The sequence below is a fragment of the Gobius niger genome (genome assembly GCF_951799975.1).
Source record: "Gobius niger genome assembly, chromosome: 20".
NCBI lineage: Eukaryota > Metazoa > Chordata > Actinopteri > Gobiiformes > Gobiidae > Gobius > Gobius niger.
In genome coordinates this window covers 4,241,404-4,264,435 of record NC_136871.1, presented here as the reverse complement: position 1 = coordinate 4,264,435, position 23,032 = coordinate 4,241,404, and the positions used below count along the sequence as shown (strand labels likewise).

Genomic DNA, 23,032 nt, shown 5'->3' with positions numbered 1-23,032 from the left:
TCATCTAAACAAATCTTTTTTCTTGTGTTGTTGCCGAGTTGTCGCTTTGACATTTTTTTTCATCGCTTTTGTCACATATTTGTGACATTATTTATTTTTATTATTTGTTGTGTTCTTGTCACACATTTGTCACTTTTTTTTAGCACTCTTGTTGCATTTTCATCCTCGTTTTCTCATTTTTGTTTTTTTTGACACATTTTTTCAAGAAGCTTTTAGATTTGGGTAAAGCAAAACTTGAAAAAACATGCTCGGTTCAGGTCAGGGATTCTTACCGGTTACATACACAACTTTTATATCATGTAAAAGGTGCTTGTGCTTAAATACATTTACAATTGTTCTCTGCAAAACATTTGAAAAACCCAATATCAGTGGATCAGTATTTTATTAATGAAAAAAAAAAATTCTGTTCATGTCCAAAAGCTATTTTACAGAATGCAGGAACTGTACTAAAAGTAAAGTATTTGAAGATTCACCAGCTTCACTAGGCAAGCAGAAGCAGATGTTGACTCAAACTGCAACTGCAATCAGTGATACTATTATTAGCAGTGGGAACTTTAGATAATTCAGAAACCAAACTTGATGCAACGTAAATGTTTTATAGCAAACAGGAAAAAAAACAAATACATGTCATTAATAGAATAGTTTATTTAGTTGAACATAACATAGCAATGTTCACATCTGATCAGTAAATAACATCCGGGCAGCAAAGGGGACTCTTCTTACAAGGAATGAACAACAGTGAAGGGGAGCTACAGAAACATAAAAGACATTAACTTATTAAACTGTTACGAGGAATTTAGCTACCGTCATATTGAATTGAGAACTAAATTGTGAAAAGGATGAAATTAAACGCTCACCTCATTTACTCCACAGATGGCCGTACGCTCTCGAAGACACCAGCTTCCTTCATGGCGTTAAACTCTTTGGTGGCATCATACTGCTTGTAGAAATCGGCATAAGCCTTTTTCCTGGGCTCTGTCACGGCATACTGAGAGAGATATTGGGTATTACGGTATTTGTATTGATTGGTAAGATGTTTCAATAGAACTGGCCTGCTTTATTCAAATTTTAATATACCTTGAAAGCAATGGCAGCCACCAGAGAGAGAGTGAAAGCGATGGGCAGGTGAAACCTCAGACGTTTCCCCAATAGGCCCCTCATCACAGGCTTGGGCAGAGACATGACCAGCTGTGGGAAATAAACACGACCAAGTTACAATGGCATGTTCACGATAAGCTCAATATGTGATAAATGGTAGATGGTCTAACTTATAGCCCATTTAAATCAAGGAACCATTCACCCTGTTATTCATGCACCACTGTTCACAGACACTGGAGACAAGGTGGGTGAAGCGTTTTGCCCCCACTTCACCCACCTTGGGGGTGTGTACCTGCAGTAGCCGGGATTCGAAGCCCTGAGCTTCGAATCGGGGCTCCCAGATAGTAACCACTATCCGGGATTCGAAGGTCGGGGTTAAATTAGTACATATTGCAGATATCAAAAGCCTGTGTTTGGAAGCAGTGTTAATTGTGACAACATATTTTAATTTAGTTTTAGTCTTTTGATGAAAATGTAATTCGATTTTAGTCTAGTTTTAGTCTAAAAAATATCTTCAATTTCAGTCTAGTTTTAGTCGACTAAAATTGCAAGTAAATTTAGTCGACTATGCACTGATAATATTCATGATAATCATATTTAATCTTGTTCCTCTGCTTCATTAAGCTGCTCCACATGAACAAAGCTCCGAGCTGATCCTTTGGCAGAGAATTTACATGATCTGAGGCTCTTTCAGACGCTCAATAGAAGTTTGGATGATTTTAGTCTCTCCCTTTCATTTTTGTTTAGTCTTATTTTAGTTGACTAAAATATCTGGACATTATAGTCATAGTTTTAGTCTCATAAAATTGTTTTAATTTAGTTTTAGTCCAATTTTAGTCGTCAAAAAATAACACTTTGACTGAAATTAAGACTAAATATTTTAGTCGACGAAATTAACACTGTTTGGAAGCGCATAAATGTAACACGAATCGATATCATAGTTAAAATATACACACATTTTTATAATCTCATTCCTCCTGCAGGTACACACTGTCGTTGTGTCCTAGGGCAAGACACTTCACCCACCTTGCCTCCAGTGTCTGCGTACATTGGTGTATGAATGAGCGTGTGGATGGGTGAGTGGTTCCTTGATGTAAAGCGCTTTGAGTGCTAAAAGCAGGTACAAAAGCGCTATATAAATGTGACCGTTTATTGATCATTTACTTTAAGCACAAACGCTGCTTTAGTTGTGCGGACGTGCGACCTTATGGACGGGAGGTGACGTGAGTGCATTTGAGGGCACGGCGCCATCATTCACCGCTGCCAAGTCAGGTCAGCACTGAGACACTGTATAACTTCACATGAGGTATAAACGATGCCAAAGGGATGTTTAAGAGCGTCCAATCCAATGATATCCACATCGTATCTTCAGTTAGCCCCCTTCAGTTAGCTGTGTCAGGCTAACGTGCGCTTACGATACGAAAGCGCACGTTAACCTGACACAGTTAACAACCCTAAAACCACAACATCTTCCTTCATCTTAGAGAGTGAACATGTTAAATCAGCTCAAAGATGTTAAATGCAAATCGATTTGGACGAGAAACGCTGCTATGCTCTTTATTGTTTACTACGGAAGGCGTTAGCACAATGCTAAAGTGGCATTAGAGCTATGCTATCCTCCTTTAGCTCGGTATAAGTCACCTAGCGTCATATTTGTGAAATGGACGTCAACCCGCGGGTGTGTGATCAAAGGGCAGACTTTAATTAAATTGAATCTGTTAAAATATCCTCAGTAAGACGACATTTGAAGAAAGAATACTCACATTTTTAACTCACGACCTTCACACAAACCACTAACGCCGATCCGCTGTATTTCTGTACCGGAAGAAGTTGCGACGGGAGCCGGTGAGGGACAAAACTCGCGCGTTTATGCGAACGGGCCAGGTGCCGAAAAAAGCACGCCATGAAAAGGAGACAATGCTTTGTTATAAATCAATACAAAACAACAACAACAAAAAACAACCCTTTATATGAAAGTTACACATACGTACGAGTTAATATTTATTTATAATCTTTAGTTGTATGTGTGGTAAAAGGCCGCAAGAGGGAGACAAAAACCAATAGGCTACTACGAGCCCAAACTTGTCATGAAAAGAAACTAACCTGTAAACAAAAGTCTTTTATTGTACAAACTGTTGCATCATACATATGTCATATTTTAAAAAAGACAAAGTTTTACTGTGAATATTTTGATGTAACGAGAAAGCTATGGCCGACATTGAATCGTATATTTACAGGTATGTAACAAAGAGATCACCGATTCGTCTCACTAAAGTGCATTTGTGAAGATAGTCACATAACATTTACACACTCAGAGCAAATTAATATATTAACAAAAACATGTTTCCATCCTTGTTATTACTCTTCACAAAATGTAGTTCATTTGCCTATTATTATTTTTCGTCTTTTGACCAAGGGTGTCCGTTTCCGGTACGAACTGGCACCAGGAAAAGAGGAGATAGTACAAGAAAAAGTACAATACCAGTCCATTGTATAAAATATTTGATCAGTTCCTACGTGAAGACACAAACAAGTGGCAATCCACAGACAAATATATATAGCGTTTTCCAGCTTGGAGTGGTCCATTGGTCTATGTTTGCTTTAAACATTTCTGCTTTGTATGAATATGTAACTATTTCAATGTCCCAGTACGATGCAGTTCAACACAATCCCGATCTCTACAGGACTGCTCTGCATTGAAGACGTGACACCTAGAAAACATTGTAACTCATCATTTGCTTTACTTTGTCCATCCATCCATCCATTTTCTTCCACTTTATCCGGGGCCGGGTCGCGGGGGCAGCAGTCTCAGCAGAGATGCCAAACTTCCCGATCCACACACACCTCCTCCAGCTGTTCTGGGGGGACCCCGAGGCGACACCAGGCCAGCTCGGAGACATAGTCCCACCAGCGTGTCCTGGGCCTTCCATGAGGCCTTGTCCCACTAGGACATGTCTGGAACACCTCCCGCGGGAGGCGACCAGGAGGTATCCGGAACAGATGCCCGAGCCACCTCAGCTGGCTCCTGTCGACGTGAAGGAGCAGCGACTCTACTCCGAGCTCCTCTCGGGTAACTGAGCTACTCACCCGATCTCGGAGGGTGCGCCCAGACACCCTGCGAAGGAAACCCATTTCGGCCGCTTGTATTCGCGATCTTGTCCTTTCGGTCATGACCCAAATCTCATGACCATAGGTGAGAGTGGGGACGTAGATCGATCGGTAAATCGAGAGCTTTGCCCCGACTCAGCTCCCTCTTCACCACGACAGACCGATACAGCGACCGCATCACTGCTGACGCCGCACCGATCCGTCTATTGATCTCACGCTCCATCTGCCCCTCACTGCTTTACTTTGTATCCATAAAAAGTTTATCGTCCTTTAGCTGCCAGTGTTAACATGGACAAACTGTCAAGTTTTGCTTGAGCACTCAACTAAACGAAACTGACTTCAGTATTCTGTTCATAAAACAAACAAAAAACATACCATAGCTCATATTTTATTGGCTGCAATTAGCAAAAGGCTGCAATTGTATGGTATTATAATTCCTTCTGCATTACAGCAAAATATCTCCATAGGGTCATATTATGTATAAAAACCGCTGATGCTGTAGATTAGGCCTCTAAAATGCCGGTGATAATTTGCTGGTTTATGTTTCTTTTCACAAAAGCAACAACAAATAAATAAATGTTCTATATTACAGTAACATAAGCAGGAAAAAGATAAAAAATGACTCATCTCATGTTCATCCTTCGTGCTCTATTTATGAAAAATCGACGTTCCACATTGCTGTTTTTTTACTGGATCAATTTTATCCACGTTGTTGTTTTAGTTCTTGAGGATCACATTGTAACCTCCAACACTCAGTTAGTAGTTGTAGGCTTGCTGTTTTGTATACCCTGGTTGAACCTTTGTGTTTTGAGACCGTGTGGCGGGATCAGAAGTCGTAAGGCCGGACCATCATGGCGGTGGACCTCAGGGAGTAGCTGGGCCCCCTGAAATGGTGCCACTTGATGCCGTTGAGTTTTCGGATGTTGTGACCAATGGAGTAATAGATGCCGTTTAGGTTAGAGAAGCCGCAGGCATCGAACCACCAACCTGTAAGGAAACGAGACACGTGTATCTTTATACAGAACGGGTTTGATGTGTCACATTATCATTAGTTGTTATTACAGTACATCGTGAAACACTTGTGTGAAGTTAGCCCCCCCATACTGTCCGATTTGCTTCAAAATGGTGTCATTCGTTTGTGCTTCGTTTGTGCAAATAAAATTAGCGTTTGTGCACTTCGTTTTTGAGATATTGATTGACTGTGGATCCTTCCGCATCAATAATTGGTTTTCATGTTCTTTATCTTTTATTAAACGTCCGTCTTTTTCCTGATTTTCAGCAGTTTTCAACTAACGACTAAAACTACGACCCGAACCAAGACCTAGACTAAAACCAAGACCCAGACCAAGATCCGAACCAAGACCCAGACTAAAACCAAGACCCGAACCAAGACCCAGACTAAAACCAAGACCCAGACCAAGATCCGAACCAAGACCCAGACTAAAACCAAGACCCGAACCAAGACCCAGACTAAAACCAAGACCCAGACCAAGATCCGAACCAAGACCCAGACTAAAACCAAGACCCAAACAAAGACCCAGACTAAAACCAAGACCCAGACCAAGATCCGAACCACAACCCAGACTAAAACTAAGCAAAGACCAAGACCCGAAACAAGATCGGACCAAGACCCATACCAAGACCGGACCAAGACCACAACTAAGAACCAGACCAAGACCCAAACCAAGACCAGACCAAGACCCGAACTGAGACTAGACCAAAACTCGAACCAAGACCAGACAAAGACTAGACCAAGACCCGAACCAAGACCCGAACAGTGGGCACATAAAAATACGTCTAGTGATCCCACAGGTCTATGCTACAAAAGAACATCCCACTCAGAATACTGATAGTCATGTCGCTTTAATCCCAGCGTTTATGTAAGATTTATGGGTAAAAGACACTTATCATGAATCCTTTTTTTTTTATCAAGCAATTGTTTTTAGCTAAACTGTACAAGTATCTGACTTGTGTGAAGTTAGCCCCCCCATAGTGTCTGATTTGCCTCAAAATGGTGTCATTCGTTTGTGCCAGACCAGACCAAGACCCAAACAAAGATCAAGACAAAGAACCAAACCAAGACCAGACCAAGACCTGAAGAAGATCAGACCAGGACCAAGACCCGAGCCAATTACCAATCAATGATCAATATCTCAAAAACGAAGTGTGCACAAACGCTAATTTTATGTGCACAAATGAAGCACAAACGAATGACACCATTTTGAAGCAAATCGGACACTATGTGGGGGCTAACTTCACACAAGTTCTAGAAACATAGTATTTCTAAATTTCTCATCCCACTGAACATGCTGGCCCATTATTGCATTTCAGGTGCCCTATATTTCTGTTGTTTTCCCAATACATCACTCTCCTCTGTAAAGTCTATTGTAAATGGCTGCGATTATAGCTGACTGTCTGACAAATGTCGACCACTTCAGCCTGTTCCCCAGAGAATGCTTTTTTTTTTTTTTTGCTGTTGTTGCTTTTATTACTAAGACTATTACAGTAATCTGGACCAGAAATCTTAAGGGGAGACCGGAGTTGTTTGTCTTGGCTTGGACACAGGGTGAGGGCCAGTGCGCTGCTGGGTGACGCACACAGGGTTCTAGGGAAAGCCACCAGGCCACTGATGCTGCCAAGCTGACTGGGTATTTCTGGACTCAAGACATGAAATGAAGGATTAGTTTAGTTAAGCTATCTTTAATTTTGACGTGGGATACATGCAGGTGTGTCATTTGTGGCTTTGCATAGGGACAAGAAAATGAGAAAATTGTGGGCGTCTGATGAAGGGCCAAGACGCCCGAAACGTCACCTAGGTTTAAAGGAATAGGCCACCGTTTTTACATACTGAGATATGTTCTTACCTTAGCTTTGACGAGTTCTTTAGGACCTGTCTGATCTTCACCCGTGCCTTCAGTCACGTAAACACAGCGCAGACGGCGTTAGCATTTAGCCTCTCCCTCTCTCCTCTATAGCTCCAAAACAGGTCAAGATAGAAGCTACCAAGCTCTTCCACGTTTTCCCTATTTAAATATGGTTACGTGAAGTGTTCCACTACAAAGTATAATTACACAAAATTAAACAATGTGGATTTTCTAAGCGGATAAAAGGGGGGACTATATTGTAAGGCGTAATAATACCAGGTGTAGTTCGAAATCCGCGCAGTAATCTTCACTTGATTGTGCGGATGCCAAACTACTCCTGGTATTATTACGCCTTACAATATAGTTCCCCGTTTTATCCGCTTAGAAAATCCACATTGTTTAATTTTGTGCAATTATACTTTGTAGTGGAACACTTCACGTAACCATATTTAAATAGGGAAAACGTGGAAGAGCTTGGTAGCTTCTATCTTGACCTGTTTTGGAGCTATAGAGGAGAGAGGGAGAGGCTAAATGCTAACGCCGTCTGCGCTGTGTTTACGTGACTGAAAGCACGGGGGAAGATCAGACAGGTCCTAAAGAACTCGTCAAAGCTAAGGTAAGAACATATCTCAGTATGTAAAAACGGTGGCCTATTCCTTTAAAGGGGGGGTATTATGCAAAATCGACTTTTTCAAGCTTTACATCATGTTATTATGTCACTCCCTCATGAAAAACTTGCCTGAAGTGTTGCCTTGGCACATTCACGTATTTTTGAGTAATCTGTAAAAACTCTGATGGCGGCCATTTTAGGGATAGGTTTGCCTGAGTCCTCCTAGGAACGCCCCCACCTCCTGGAGACGCCTCCGAGCTTTCGTCACCAGCCGAGTAACCAACCACTGCTCCTCAGCAGAACCCCCTCCCCACTGATGCCACAGACAGCGTGTGGAGGGGGCGTGTCAGAAAGGCTCAGAGGTTCTTAAAGAGACAGAGGCCTATTTCAAGACATTCACTACAGCCATTTTGAGAGAGTAATTTTATACAAGGCAGTTATTCTAATTTACTGCATTTACAGACCAACAGAAGGTTTGGTCATCATTGTAGTGTGATATAGACTGGTGCTATGTGACTGAAAAAAGCATAATACCCCCTATTTAATAAGGCTTGTAGTGCTCCAATGATTCCACCAACAATACTGCTCTAAAACAGCCCCTCTCCACTATGACCTCGGCGATCATCATCCCAGGACAAAAAGCCATGACACAAATAAGTATACATTTTTTCAACCCATAAAACACTTTTCTGTATATTATTGTTTATCTAAAGATTTAACAAACCCAATGAAATAAAATCATATCAAAAGAACTTGACACCAGTAATTTTAGACTCTGGTGCATTTTCAGTGAAATACTTTGATGAATGTTCTCTTACGAAAGCTTGACGTCTCCGCCCACTGAAAGTGGTCCCTTGACCCAGTTTTAGGTCCCAGCACTAATGAACTGGACAGGAGAGGGATGCACTTTGCTAAGTACTTGGCCTTTAAAACTGTTATTAATGGCAGTACCGATAAATAGAAAATTGTTGTATACACTGGAGTAGGAATAATCATTTTAAAGGGCGTGAAGTTAGAAGCAACCAACCTCTTCATGTTTAATTTTGTGCAACTATACTTGGATCGTGTAACTGTTCACGTAACCATATTTAATTAGGGGAAACGTGGAAGAGCTTGGTCGCTTCTAACTTCACCCCCGTTTGGCCCCATGGAGGTACGCATCAACTCGTCTAAGCTCAGGTAAGAACATATCTCAGCATGGAAAAAACGGTGGCCTGTTTCTTTAAGGAAGAAATGACATGAAATGACTTGAATTAACCTCTTCACCCCCACCTACACCATATTTTCTACAGTTTGGCTCTACCCAAACCGAAAAGCTTCTTAAACAAAAGCGTCAAACCAGCGTTGAAAACGAGGACGGCAACACAGCAAAAAAACAAAACAAAAAATGGAATGAAAAAGCAACAAAAAAACGACATAAACATGACAAAAAAGTGAGATAAGAACGTGCTGGGAAAGCAACAAAAAAGCAAAAAAATGTGACAAATATGTGACAGACAACGTGCCGAAAAAAGAGACGAAAACACGACAAAATGCTTCAATAATGTGACAAATGCTCTTCAGTTGAGAAGCTTTTAAATTTGGGTAAAGCCAAACTGGAGAAAAATGTGCTCAGTTAAGGTGGGGGGTAAGAGGGTAAGGGATTCAATCTTAAATTTGACTCGGTTTGGTCTAGTCGCAGATGAGATAAAATCTCTTTTTGCCAATGGAACAAGGAATTTTGTATAATTTCAAGTGAAAAATAGATATTTCTTAAAGGGGCTAGATGCAAGTTGGCCATTTTATACTCACTACTGCGAACAAATGTAACTCCCGCACACTGGGAAACTTGCAAAGTTTCCCAGTGTGCGGGAGTTACATGTGTTCACATGTTACGAGCTTTACCAGGGGCGGACTGGGACTGAAAAACGGCCCTGGATTCTGACCAGCCTGGCCCAAATTAGCGTAAATGCGACACTTTTTGACCAAAGAGCAGCGGTGTAGTGCCTGATTTGAAAGCTAAGACCTACAAAAGTGACACATTTTTGTCATGTTTTTTGTTGCTGTTTCGTAACTTTTTTAGTGTGTTTTCGTCACATTTTTCATCACTTTCTGTGTGTGTATTTATTGTGTATTCGTCACTGTCTATTTTGTTGGTTTTTCATTGCTTTTCTTCATTGCTTTGTTATGTTTGTGTCATGTTTTTTTTTTTCACTTTTTGTCTTTTTTTGTTGCTTTGTAGTTGTGTTTTCGTCACATTTTTGTTGTGTATTTGTTGTTGGTTTTTCATAGCTTTTTATCACAGCTTTTAGATTTAGGTAAAGCTTGGTCAAGGCAGGGGATAAGAGGAGAAAATTGAAAGGCCGGACTGGCCCTAGAGCCAGTGGCCCTTCTGTGCTCTTCCAGAATGAACATATGGCCAGTCCGCCCCTGAGCTTTCTTCAATACTCACTACTGCCACCTCAGGTCTTATGTGTAACTGCAGCTTCTATATTAAGCTCGTGCATGATGGCACATCGGACCCGAAGTTTTTGAGTGACAGTGCAGGATTTATTTATTTATTTATGGTTTATTTGGTAGGGACAGTGCAAGTTAATGAACAAGCCACACCGGATTGAAGCCTTAGGCTAATTTTCATCCGTCGTCCCCCATGCGCACTCTCAAACACACATTTTAGAGGCAGTTGTGGTGAACAGGGGAGGAAAATACACATTTAAAAGGGGGGGTATTAAACAAAATCGACATTTTCAAGCTTTACATCATGTTATTATGTCATTCTCTCATTAAAAACATGCCTGAAGTGTTGCCTTGGCACATTCACGTATCTTTGAGTAATCTGTAAAAACTCTGATGGCGGCCATTTTAGGGATAGGTTTGCTTGAGTCCTCCTAGGAACGCCCCCACCTCCTGGAGACGCCTCCGAGCTTTCGTCACCAGCCGAGTAACCAACCACTGCTCCTCAGCAGAACCCCCTCCCCACTGATGCCACAGACAGCGTGTGGAGGGGGCGTGTCGGAAAGGGTCAGAGGTTCTTAAAGAGACAGAGGCCTATTTCAAGACATTCACTACAGCCATTTTGAGAGAGCAATTTTATACAAGGCAGTTATTCTAATTTACTGCATTTACAGACCAACAGAAGGTTTCGTCATCATTGTAGTGTGATATAGACTGGTGCTATGTGACTGAAAAAAGCATAATACCCCCTCTGTAAAATTTTAAAGTACGTATAGTCCCTTTAATGCAAAAGTGAGGAGGGATTCCAAGAGGGATCTATACTTGTTCCATTGGCATTAACAGTTTTATCTGATTTCAGATTTGTTCACTGTATGATCCGTCCCAGCCCTGGTGTATAGCACAGGTTGTCTGGTTTACCTCCAGTGAGCATGAGCGCACACTTGCAGTGGTCGCAGTTGTCGTTGTCCTGGTCTCTGGTGCTGAAGCCCATCCCGTGAGTGGCCAGGCTGCTCTGTCTGCCCGCTGTGCCGCTGTAGCCCCGCAGATACAACCTGCAAACAAAGCAGCTAGGTTTGTCAGCAGTGTCGAGCTGGAGGTTTGAGCATGTTTTAGTTGCTGGGGGGGGATTACAGGTCCCAGATTAAACTCATCCAGACACAGTGGGAGATGATGCTGATGTTAATACGCCTGTCCATACCTGTACTGCTGCCTCTCGCTGGCCAGGCTGAAGCGGTCGTATTGGGAGAAGCCTGAGTTTCCCTCCCAGTCCTGCAGCTCCACTCTCAGAGAGTACTGGCCCTGAGAGGTCATTCGGTACAACACCTCGTTCCCCAGCCAGTGCTCCCCGGACACGTCGCCAAAGCCCTGATTGGAAACAGCGTTTAGCATTAATTCAGTTGTTAAGCACTTGCGCAATAAATACAAATGAAGAAAAGAGGTTAACAACAAAGATGGCTTGATAGTTTCAACCTGGATGATAAGAACTTGATGTTTGCCAAAAAAACGGACACCCCAGCCATTTATGACAAGGGTGTTGAAACCTGTCGAAAAATCCATTGGCCATTCAAACAGGTTTGCTTGGAAGTTTCCATCGGGATAATATGAAGTTGATGCTTGCCAAAAAATGCATCCTGTTTTTTCTTGGATCGGCACCGATATCCGAAACCATTGGTGTCGGTGCATTCCTACTTGAAACTGCTTTCAAATTCATTCAAAGTTATTGTTATTTTATTTATTTGGATTGAGCGAGTTGTTCTGGCCAGTCAGGCTTTGCATGACTTTGAGTTAAATGTTTATGAATGACAGTCTTGGTCTCGTAGAGCAGTTGTTCCAAACTTTTTTCGTCTAGTCTACCCCTTGGACCTGTCATTTATTCTGCAAGTAGCCCTTACATCAGTGGTTCCCAACCCTTTTTCCTTGAAGCCCCCTTGCATGTGCTGTAGTCAGGCCACAAATGTATCAAAACATGAAAATAATTGCTAATAAGTATTTTAAACAAATAAGCTGAAATTGGAGTGTTTAATGCACCTGTAGTCCTTGCTCAATCAATCAATCAATCACATTTTATTTGTATAGCGCCCAACAACAACCAGAAGGTGCCCAGAGCGCTTTCCAGGATAAAACAAGAATCACAGAAGACAGCAATAAATACAAAAACACATAAAAACAGCAGTCGAGTCGGTGGCTATGTATCGAAAGCTTTTCTGAAAAGATGTGTCTTCAACTGTGATTTAAACACACTCAGCTCTGTGATGTTTCGAAGCTGTACTGGAAGTGTGATCCACAGCTTTGGGCCTTGCACGGCAAATGACCGGCCTCCAAACGTTTTGTATTTGAACTTGGGAGTGACGAGGGAGGTGTGTTCAGAGGAGCGCAGAGTTCTGGCTGGTTCGTAGACCGTTACTAATTCGGCGAGGTCGGCCGGAGCCAGACCATTGATGGCCTTGAACACAAACATCAGGAAAGCCATAGAAATCAGGAAACGGAGCACCGACACCATCAACCGTGACGAAGGAGCGTTTCTCCTGTCCCACACCTGGGACACCCTCCTCCAATGATTACGCCCCCTGTCGCCCTGAATCCACCGGGCGACAGGGGGCGTGGCCAGTCTGTCGGACCTGCTGGGACCGTCAGACTGGTCACGCCTCGGAAGTAAGAACAGCTGATAAGTGACACGTCACCGCACGCCGGTGATACTTCTGATGACGGCCTGCAGATGGCGCTGAAACATGTAAAGGTAAACGATCTTTAACATCCCTAACCTTAGTGTCTGACCAAACGAACAAATAAAGTGATACTACAAACATCAGGACCTTAAAGTCCACCCTAAACGCCACCGGGAGCCAGTGGAGAGAGCGGAGGACTGGGCTGATGTGTGAGCTGCTCAGTCATATTTGATGATTTTATACCATTTATTTTGCTCAAATAATGTAATTTATGACCTGACCCTCTGACCAGGCAAAGCTCTGGGCCCCCCATTATGGGTGTGGCCACTTATAATGAAAGTGATTAACAAAAAAAATCCTTTTTAGTTGTAAAAAGACAATGTGTTGTGTTCAAATAAAAATTACTCTGAAATACATATTGAGTATGTTCTTTTTGACATTCCTTAGAAAGCAATTTACAAATATTCTTTATTCTTCTTTTGGGAGAATAAATAAAGAACAAAGTACCCCTTGAAAAATGCTGCGTAACCCCAAGTGAACCCCTGGTTGGGAAGCACTGTCGTAGAGCAGGGGGTATTTGGGGTTCCCATATTAAAAAAAAGTGAAACTGAGTAGAATTTCAATATAACTCTCAAAGAAAAGTTAGTTTTAATTATGTTCTTCAGTTAAAGCTTTGACTTTTACAGTATATCAGCTATACTTTGAACACAACACTCGACTAAATACTGAATAATCTATGTTGAGTTGCTCACTTTGTTAACATTTTGGTAGGATCTTCGAGTTAGGGGGTACTCTCGGAGTAGACATGAATGTGTGGGAACCGCAGTCGCAGAGCTCCACAAACTCACCATCTTGTAGTCCCTCCAGCTCCTCTGGAAGTCCACGCTGCCGTTACTTCTCCTCTGAAACAGTGTCCAGCCTCCACCGGCCGTCTCCATGTCACAGAACACCTGGAGACGGGATCATCAGTTGAAAATAACGTGTAATAAAAGTACAGTCATGGTGTACTGTCCTCGCTCTACCTGCACTGGCTGCGTCCTGTTGGTGACATAGACGTGATAGAGTCCACTGGTGGAGTGACCCGCTCTGTAAACGTCGGCACAGTCTCTCCACACATGGCTCCTGACAGGGGGCGCTAGAGAGACAACGTAACAAGAGCTGAGAATCAAAAATTATTTTAAAATGACTTTTTTTCCGGAATTACATAAAAAGGGGTGCAGTGAAAATATTTACACATTTTCAAAGGTTGTTGTTTTGCCATCTTTGTGCAATTTTCTGTATTTGATTTATTTTTCAGAGGGGATTTTTGATATATTTTTATACTTTTCATTTTGCCTTGTTTTTTTTAATTCAAAACTTAATAAATCAGGTTAGGTACTACCTTCAAAATATTGTTAAGTCCAAGACTGTAAAGTTTGAAGTCTGTAGGAGCGACTTGTCGCACCAATGTGATAAAAAAAAAATGCATTTTGAATTTGCAGGTGAAGTTTTTATCAGCTGCGTGTTTTAACTGAAGTAAAGCCTTTTTTAAACCGCTCAGACCTGGAGAAAACCATCCACGCTTCTATCAGTTCATGAACTGATTATTGTGGAGTTTCCCAGTCCTGTCTTAATCGTCTTCAATTGGTGCATAATGTTGCAGCTCGTTTTTCAACAAACACACCCAGACGTCAGCACATCAGCCCAGTCCTTTTTTCGTTGCATTGGCTTCCAGTTTCTTTTAGTTTATTCTAAAATCCTTCTTTTTGTTTTTAAAGCCCTCAATGGTCTTGCCCCTTCGTACTTGTCTGACCTTTTAACTGTTCGTGAGCAGCAAGTCCAAGCACTGGGGTGATCGGTCCTTTTCAGCAGCTGGACCCAGACTCTGGAATAAGCCGCCCCCTGATATGCACCATCACTGACTTTGGCCCTTTTAAATCCAGCCTCAAGACGCATTTATTCAGACTGGCTTTTAACACTAAGTAGCACGGCGACACTTTAGTACATTTTCTCTGTTTTATTGTTTGGTTGTATGAATGTTTTTAATGGATTTTATGTGGTTTTATTGTAAAGCACTTTGGTCGCCTTGAGTGTTGTAAACAGCTCTATAAATAACATTTGATTGATTGATTGATTTGATTGAAAAAACGGCCCTTGAAATTACAATTTGTCAAATAAATCTATGGAGAAACATTGAATCAATGATTGCAAACATGTTATTGTGAAGATTAGGTATTTATTTTGTTTCCAGGTGAACTTTATATGTTAAAGCAGAACTAGGTCACTCATGCCCCCAGAGGCCATAAGCGCCACTGTAGGTGTTGTAACATATTGCGTTTTTTTACTCATTATTTGTCAATGAGAGTAAATACTACGCTGACAGAAAAGACAAAGGGAGAGAAGGATATTGTACATCCAATCACACAATGGAGATACTTTTTTTTCACTCAAACGTGGCTGTAAATCATTGACAGTGTTTAAGTGACGCTAGCCCACAGTTAGCTTTGCCCGTTAGCCTGTTAGCTTCCTCTTTGTGATGCCATTAGTGTGTATTGAGCCTCAGACCCGGTGGCAGCGAAGTTGCAATTGTGGTTTTCTGGCCAGAGACACCAGGGGGAGATGAAAGACCCTCCAATCATCCCATCAACACTTGTATTACCCCCAGAGAGACGACAGAAATGATTTATTATGGTAAACAAGCTACTACTGCTAAGACTGAGCAGTAATCAAGTTTCTTCTCCTAAAATGCAGCCCTACTATTGAGTAACAGTCGCATGGTGCTGAAAGGTCGTGTTACCCGCTGTGCTGGTGACCATGTTGATGAGCGTGTGCACCGACTCCCTCAGCTGCTCCTGTTGTCTCTGCAGAGCCGTGTTGTTGCTGCTGGCGTGTCTCAGCTGCCTCTCCAAAGCCTCGATCGCCGCCATCTGTGTCCGCACCACAGACTGGCACAAACAAATCGCTATCACATTACAGATATTTCTATTTCCCTTTTGATAATTCACTTTTTATTACTTGCAACAATGTGATAATACAACTGTATCTGCCCTTTTCAAAACACACTAAACAATCCTGTACCTTTTTGTTTTTGTACAGTGGGATAAATGTTTTTGTTTTTCAGTATATTTGGGGGAAAGGCTTTTGTCAATTAACCTCTTAACTCCCGCCTGAACCGAGAGGATCTTTTTCCTCACGTCATCAGATTTTTTTTCCATCATTTTTTTGTTGGGTGTTCAACTCATTTTTGTAACTTTTTAGTCATTTTTTAGTCATTTTTTGTCACATTTTTGTCATTTTTGTTTTCAATTTCTTATCACATTTTTTGTCATTTTTTTGTCAAATTATTATCAAATTTTTGTCACATTCTTTGCGTCAATTTTTTATCCAATTTTTGTCATTTTTTTGCTACATTTTGTCATTTTTTGTCACATTTTTAAAATTATTTGATCAATTTTTTATCACATTTTTGTCATATTTTTGTCACATTTTTTGCGTCAATTTTTTATCCATTTTTTGTCATTTTTTTGCTACATTTTTGTCATTTTTTTGTCACATTTTTAAAAAAAAATTGTCAAATTTTTATCACATTTTTGTCATATTTTTGTCACATTTTGTCATATTTTTGTCACATTTTTGTCACATTTTTTGTGTAAATTTTTTATCAAATTTTTGTCATTTTTTTTGCTACATTTTTGTCATTTTTTTGTCACATTTTTAAAATTATTTTGTCAATTTTTTATCACATTTTTGTCATTTTTTGTCACATTTTTTATCACATTTTTGTCATTTTTTGCTACATTTTGGTCATTTTTTTGTCACATTTTAAAAATTATTATGTCATTTTTTTGTCACATTTATGTCATTTTTTCGTCAATTTTTTGTCAATTTCTTGTGACATTTTTTGCCACATTTTCATCAATGTTTTCGTCTCAGTTTTGTTGCTTTTTCACAGCTTTTTTCCAGAAGCTTTTGGACTGGGGTAAAGCCAAACTGGAGAAAATGTGCTCGGTTCAGGTGGGAGTTAAGGGGTTAAATTATTAAACATTTTATTGACTGAATCATGAGATCAATGTCCTTTTGTTTGGTTTTACTTCATTTGCCTTCTATGGTCAAAGTGAACGGAAAATGGACTGTCCCAAAATACCAGACGAAACCTGGCAGAGGTTTTGGAAATCTCTGCAATCCTCACCGTCTTCAAATTATGTGGAAGTAACTTTGACAGTAATCTTCAAAGACAGAAAAACGAGTCTGAAAATTCAGTTTGAAAGTTGTTGAGTAAATCGTGGCTTAATCCACAGGGACTGAGGTTGTGTAATGATAACCTTTCCCACAAATGTGTTCTCCTGTTGTAGAGTTACCTGTAATCTGTTCTTCTCCTGCCTCATGTCCTCCAGCTCTCCCCTCTGCTGCGACTCCAACAGCGCCACCTTGCTCTCCAGACGACTAAAAACACACAAGATAAAAGATGATTCATTAGCCTCAAAACTTCTGTTGTTTTCGTTCATTTGGTCGGGATGGTGCCTGTTTAACAAACACACGGGACGCATCCTTGATAATACGCACTAGATTGATGCTATGAGAAAATGCTAATCTATTTTTCCTGTTTGTCTAAGTGCTATATCTCTATAATTGTGGCCCAAAAGTTTGCATGTTCTCCCCGTGTACCACTAAAGACATGTGTATTAGAGTGTAAGGGTCATAGATCCCAGATATCTTCTGCCTGTCACAACAATAGCGTTGTTCAAGATGAATGGTAGCCTGAGGGCGACGCTTAGAGAAAAGGGGTTGGCCATGAACAGTGCTGACCACAGTGAGCTCTTCCTCTTTGCCCTCCAGCCTCACGCATGTTATTAACTCAGGACAAACTGCAAAATGTTTCTCTCACTGTGAGTTAAACACTGTCTTGCATTAGCGCCAGTATTCAAGAGCGTGGGGCAAACCGCACGCCACAGAAACGTGATCAAAACACCAGCGTGTGCAGCCGCCATGCCCCCCACACCCACAGTAACTGACAATCTTTCAGTCTATTACGGTCTATAGGAAGTAAAAGCTTGTCCAGGCACTCACTGCGCCAGGTAAGAAGCCCCCTGTCTGCCCCCTAGTCTACAGTCTGCATTTGTGTGTATGTGGGAGTGAGTGGTTGGTGGTGATCGAAGGGTAGACAGCGCAGATTGGCAGCCTCGCTACCGTCAGACTACGGAAGACTTATATACTTCGACACCACAGTTTAATTTTGAATTCTTCAACCACAAGGATTTAAATACAATTTCAGTGTAGTTTGACCAATATATCTCTGAGAAACACCTTGCATGAACCTCTGAAGCCAAAACCTGCCCTCCATTACACGAGCTGTGCATATACTTTGGAAAAGTTGATCATTTCTTGGAAATGTTTTGTCATGAATGACATCTGGTCTAATTCCTTTCAATTGATGTCAAAGGCCATTGCCCCAGGTCCATTTGGGCAGCGCTCTGGCCTCACAGCAAGAAACTGTGGAGTTTGATAACAACCTTTTTGATCTGTCAACATGGTTTTATCTGAAAACAATGCACAGCAGATCTCCAGTGGAGCAGGCAATCTTTCTCAAGTCTTTTAAATTCCATTGCAGTAATGTTTGTTCACATTTTATTTCACATTCTTTTGACCCAGATATGTTCGATAGACATGCTCCATGGTAGAAAGTTTTCATAAAGTCACCTTTCATTCAATTCAATCAATTCAATTGTAGGTGCAATGAGCCGATAACTGGGATCTATGACCTGCTGGTAGAAGGACAATCATCTCCTCTCCTCTGTCGACAGTGTCAGAGAAGTCAAATTTCAGATTTGTGAACTGCCCAAATCTGTCAAGTTGGGCTAAGTAATCAAGTGACTGTGAGTGTTGTTTTTGGTCTGTTGTTTAGGTGATTCTTCTGCCAGTGCTTCTTGTTGATGCCTGTGGGAAGTTTTATCTGTGTTATATTTTGTATGGCCTTTAGTAAGAATGGATATTCCAAACTGTATAAACCTGCTATCTGTGGTGCAACACAATGTGTCGCCTCCTACATACATTACAACAGCTTTCACCCAATCTCTAGCTGTAACTGGGATTGTCTTTTTCTAATAATGCAATTTCTTAGTATATTAGCATAGTATTATAGTTAGTATTACATAACCACATAACCAACCTTGCCTCGTGATGTTTTAAACTTGTGAATCTAAGATAAACATTATGACCATCTCTGCAGCTGAACAAACAGCGCGCGCTCTAAAAATAGACTTCTTCTGACCACTGTTACGTCAACAAAGAGGGCCACGAATGCAAGCTAAAAAAAAGCAGATTTTCTTTACTGAACAGTTTGCTATTGTAACAATGCATATAACTAATACAAAAAGTTAAAAGTGTAGTCAGTTGTGGTCCAATAGCCTGACTTTCATCATTTCTAATGTGTCAGTTGTTCAAAGGGATGAGTTTCTCCAGAGCGTTGTACCTGTTCTTGTCTCTGAGCTGGCTGATCTCTGTGGTCTGCAGCAATAGCTCCTTTTCCAGCTTGTTTGTGGATAATGAGTTCTCCAGCAGTTGGATTTCTATTCGAGATGTGTGGTTCAAAACCTGGAAATTAAATTCAAGAAAATTCAGAATACGTCGAAGATAGAAATTCTGAGTTTTGCGTTACTGTTACCTTTGCTTCGACCACGTTGAGCTTCCTGCTCTGCTCGGCCGTGCGCGTGAGGAGGTTTGTTCCGATCTCCAACATGGCCGCCGTCTGGTTGTGAACGGCGTTAGACTGAACGTTGGAAATGTCCGGCCTCAGACTCCTCTGTATGAAGTTTTCTAACTAGGGGGGACAAAAACAAACTAGTTTTAGCCATAAGATCTGGCAACCCAAGGAGCGGATAATAGTCTTGAAAACCAAACATTTTTTAAGTCATACTTGTTCAAGATTAGGTCTTCAAACCCGCTAATAAGGTTTTATCGAAAAGTCTTTTAAACTGGGCAACATCACACCAGTGCTTTTGAATACCCACTTTACCACTTTTAAACACTATCATGAGAAAATAATTTGACCTCTGTTAATCAGTGCTGACAGAATAGACCCTGAACTTTGTGCCACTTTTCATTTTGTCAACTAAAATGTTTTGTTAGAACTTTTAGCAACATATATTAATATGTGCTGACTAAAAATGAACAAAAACTAAATTAAAGAAAGTAAAATGTTATTTATACCAACTAATAAAAACTTAATAAAGATGAAAAGAATGGCTTAAAACAACTTTTAATTCATTTGGATTGTTTTGATGAACTGAGTCTGTGTCTCTGCTGTGATTGGCCGCTTGGCGCTGATTCCTCGGGTTCCACATGAACGTGCTCACACATCTGCAGGGAAACCCAGGGTTTACTAAGGCAATATCAACATGAAGACAAAACGCTCATATTTTCAGAAACTCTCTTTGTAAGCATGAAACCAGCTTAATAAATGTGTTCGTCCACATGGGTCGACTCAGGTCTGTTGAAACGGCGTGATTCATCTTCCAGGCCTGTGTGAGGCGCTGTGACGCTAACACATAATAGAACAACATGTAGAGGGCACATGCGCAGTAAACTTTTGTGGAATGTAAACAGTGAAAAGTAAGTGATTTACGATCTACAGAAGAGATGAGGAGGCGAGTTTATTCTTCAGACGTAACGGGACTAAAGCAGAAAAACCTGTGAGTGACTTTTACTGTCAGTCCAAAAACACAGACTGACTCGTGTTTTTCTACTTGTCACCTGTGGCTTGTGGACTGCAGTGGAGCAAAGAGGAGCGGAGTAAAACCATCATAGATCCATGAGGAAAAGTCATTCTAAGGTCAGTAGATTATGGATTACAGACACCACTCTGCAGCTGTGATATCATCGCTTTAGTAAAAGTTGCAGAGACGTCGTATCGTAAAGAAGAAGAAGAAGAAGAAGAAGAAGAAGAAGATCTTTATTTATATAGCGCCTTTCACAGACATATTGTCACAAAGCGCTTTACATGAGACAATTGTACATTCACTCCACACTCGGTGGTGGAAAGCTACGTTTGTAGCTTCAGTTTCCCCTGGGGGAGACTGTCAGAGGCGCTTTCGCAATTACACACGTCTGCGCCAACGGACCCTCTGACCACCACCTTCACTCACACACGATTCATCCTGGCCTACTGTGCATGTTTTTAGTGGTAGGGGAAACCGGAGTACCCGGAGGAAACCTACACAGACACGGGGAGAACATGCAAACTCCACACAGAAAGGCCTGTCCAGGTGGGAATCGAACCCGGAACTTCTAGCTGTGAAGCGAGAGCACTAACCACTGCGCTACCGTGCCGCCCGTAAACAGCATTTTGAGATCTTTCCACTCTGGGACCTAGTTTAGAAAATGTTCGTTTACAGACCCCCAAAACGCCGGGCTCGTATGGACGATACACAGGATTGATAAAATATCTTTGCGTTTGGTCCTCAGCTTGACTTCGTGTGGACTAAACCGACTGATACCGGACACTGCTTTGTAGCACCACTTATCCAATACTGAGCACCAGAATACTTCGCATCACCATCTGCAGCCTGACCACAGCCATTCTGTCCCTAATTCACGTCTTACATAAAACGGGCTGTATCTCTGGGAACATACACACTGGTGCCAACCCACACTGCCACCTCGCAGCCCTAACCTCGGACACATAAATAATCCCAGCGTCCTTTTGTCCCTTCAGAGCCCCCGTACCCACGATATCAGTGCCACGGACCGGCCCGATATATCCCTGCACCAACAAACAGTACGGCCCGGAGGGACAACGTCCGCACGGGAGTCAAACCAACGATCACCTTGAGAAAAAAATAGAGCTGTCGAAGGGACGGGGCAGTCACGTAGGAGTTTTAAACTTTGAAAACGGTTTGTTCTGCATCGGTCTTTGGTGAGCAAAACCAAAAGGATGTTTTTTACATATTGTACTTTCAGATCGGATTCATTTTTAATAACTAACTACTACTATACTAGCCTGGTTTCACCATACCCTCGTATTCATTGCGTTTCGTACAAGGGTCTGGATCTTCACAATTGAGCTCCGTTATCAGGTGGGAGGGGAGAACTCATTTGAAACCATTGGATCTGATTTTCGCTAGCGTTTGGTCGTGACGTATGTAATGCGCCCGGGTGAGTGGAGCAACTATCATAACTCTATCATAACGTTTGGGAGCATTCCTTGCGCTTTCCAAGGCTTCAAATTTTAATTTCTGGATATTTGGGAGCCGAGCCAGAACGGATTGAAGAGCTTCCATTACTTTTGTATCCGCCGCCGTTGCCAAACTACAACCAGCAATTGCTTGACGTCACCTACAACACCCGCCTCCCCCGCTCGCTGAATGGTAGGTTGAAATTCTATCGATGTAACGTGGCCACTGAGATCAGACCGAGATGCACATGGAGGGAAATTATAATTGACCGGAGTTTACGAGCTACTACTATACACATCATCCAAGATGGGTGCATCCCTCTGACAAGCTTTTAACAATTTGTGACTTTTCAGAGATTTTCAGATGTTTTTTCTTCCCTTTTTGTGTGAGGGAAAATAATAATTCTGCACATTGGATTTAGAGCATGGAACCGCTTTGATCTCACTTCCTCTAGTTACAAATATCACCTGAGATGCTTCCTTCTGTGGACCCACCACCTGCAGGAGGAGCCATAAGGGGCTGGTGCAATGTGACATGGGCAGCTCCAACTGCTGCCCCCACGACCCGGAAACGGAAAAGTGGAAGAAAATGAATGGATGGACCTGGGATGCTTCAAATCAACAGCCTTTCCGCTTTTCACTGTTTGGAGTTTGAAGAGAAAACAACAATATGGCAAAAGAAAATATAACCTCACTTTCGTAATAATTGAGTGAGTGTGCACTCAATTGTACATCTCCACCTGTTAGTCTGAGTATTTCCAGAGAAATAATGGATTTCTTCTTTTCTGATGGCATATTCTGGCATTGTCATCTCAGAATATGCCATCAGCAAAGAAGAAATCCATCGATGGAATAACCTTCGGAATGTCCTGGTCGTCAGTGAATACCGTAAATTCTCTAATACTGGCCTGTATTCCCTTAGCGGCCGGGTCTCAAACAGAGGCCGGGTCTCTAACAGTGGCCGGGTGCGCGGCTGGCGGAGGCAAATTAAAGCCGGTCTCTAAAACAGGCCAGGGCTTTTATTAGAAACTATAGCGGTAGAAATATTCCCCATGTAAGGAATTTGTCTCATGCTTGTGTAAATGAAAACTCACGTGCAGGAAGT

At 41.6% G+C, this 23,032-nt stretch overlaps 2 protein-coding genes across 2 annotated transcripts in view; both read right to left on the bottom strand.

Moving 5' to 3' along the window:
* Positions 1 to 625: 625 nt before the first annotated feature.
* On the bottom strand, positions 626 to 1,222 carry LOC306979837 (cytochrome c oxidase subunit 6C-1). The gene is made up of 3 exons (XM_079578970.1): positions 1,078 to 1,222; positions 858 to 988; positions 626 to 749 (listed from the first exon to the last, which is right to left on the bottom strand). Exons 1-2 carry the CDS (start codon positions 1,180 to 1,182, stop codon positions 863 to 865), a joined length of 231 nt encoding a protein of 76 aa, XP_079435096.1. The 5' UTR covers positions 1,183 to 1,222; the 3' UTR covers positions 626 to 749; positions 858 to 862.
* Positions 1,223 to 4,926: 3,704 nt separating this feature from the next.
* angpt4 (angiopoietin 4) overlaps positions 4,927 to 23,032 on the bottom strand; it is a 75,180-nt gene continuing 57,074 nt past the window's right edge. Inside the window, exons 2-10 of the mRNA XM_079579295.1 lie at positions 19,420 to 19,575; positions 19,228 to 19,349; positions 17,117 to 17,201; positions 15,556 to 15,703; positions 13,802 to 13,914; positions 13,628 to 13,729; positions 11,312 to 11,478; positions 11,032 to 11,165; positions 4,927 to 5,193 (exon numbers count right to left, since the gene is read on the bottom strand). Coding sequence (XP_079435421.1) covers positions 5,033 to 5,193; positions 11,032 to 11,165; positions 11,312 to 11,478; positions 13,628 to 13,729; positions 13,802 to 13,914; positions 15,556 to 15,703; positions 17,117 to 17,201; positions 19,228 to 19,349; positions 19,420 to 19,575 — 1,188 coding nt within the window. The 3' untranslated portion in view covers positions 4,927 to 5,032. The remainder of the gene's footprint in view (positions 5,194 to 11,031; positions 11,166 to 11,311; positions 11,479 to 13,627; positions 13,730 to 13,801; positions 13,915 to 15,555; positions 15,704 to 17,116; positions 17,202 to 19,227; positions 19,350 to 19,419; positions 19,576 to 23,032) is intronic.

What these genes read in the sequence shown, in the direction of transcription:
- LOC306979837 (XM_079578970.1), bottom strand. Translation starts at nt 1,182, where the DNA reads ATGTCTCTGCCCAAGCCTGTGATGAGGGGCCTATTGGGGAAACGTCTG. An exon ending in TGGCTGCCATTGCTTTCAAG is followed by an intron (nt 989 to 1,077) that starts GTATATTAAAAT and finishes TATCTCTCTCAG; the next exon opens with TATGCCGTGACAGAGCCCAG.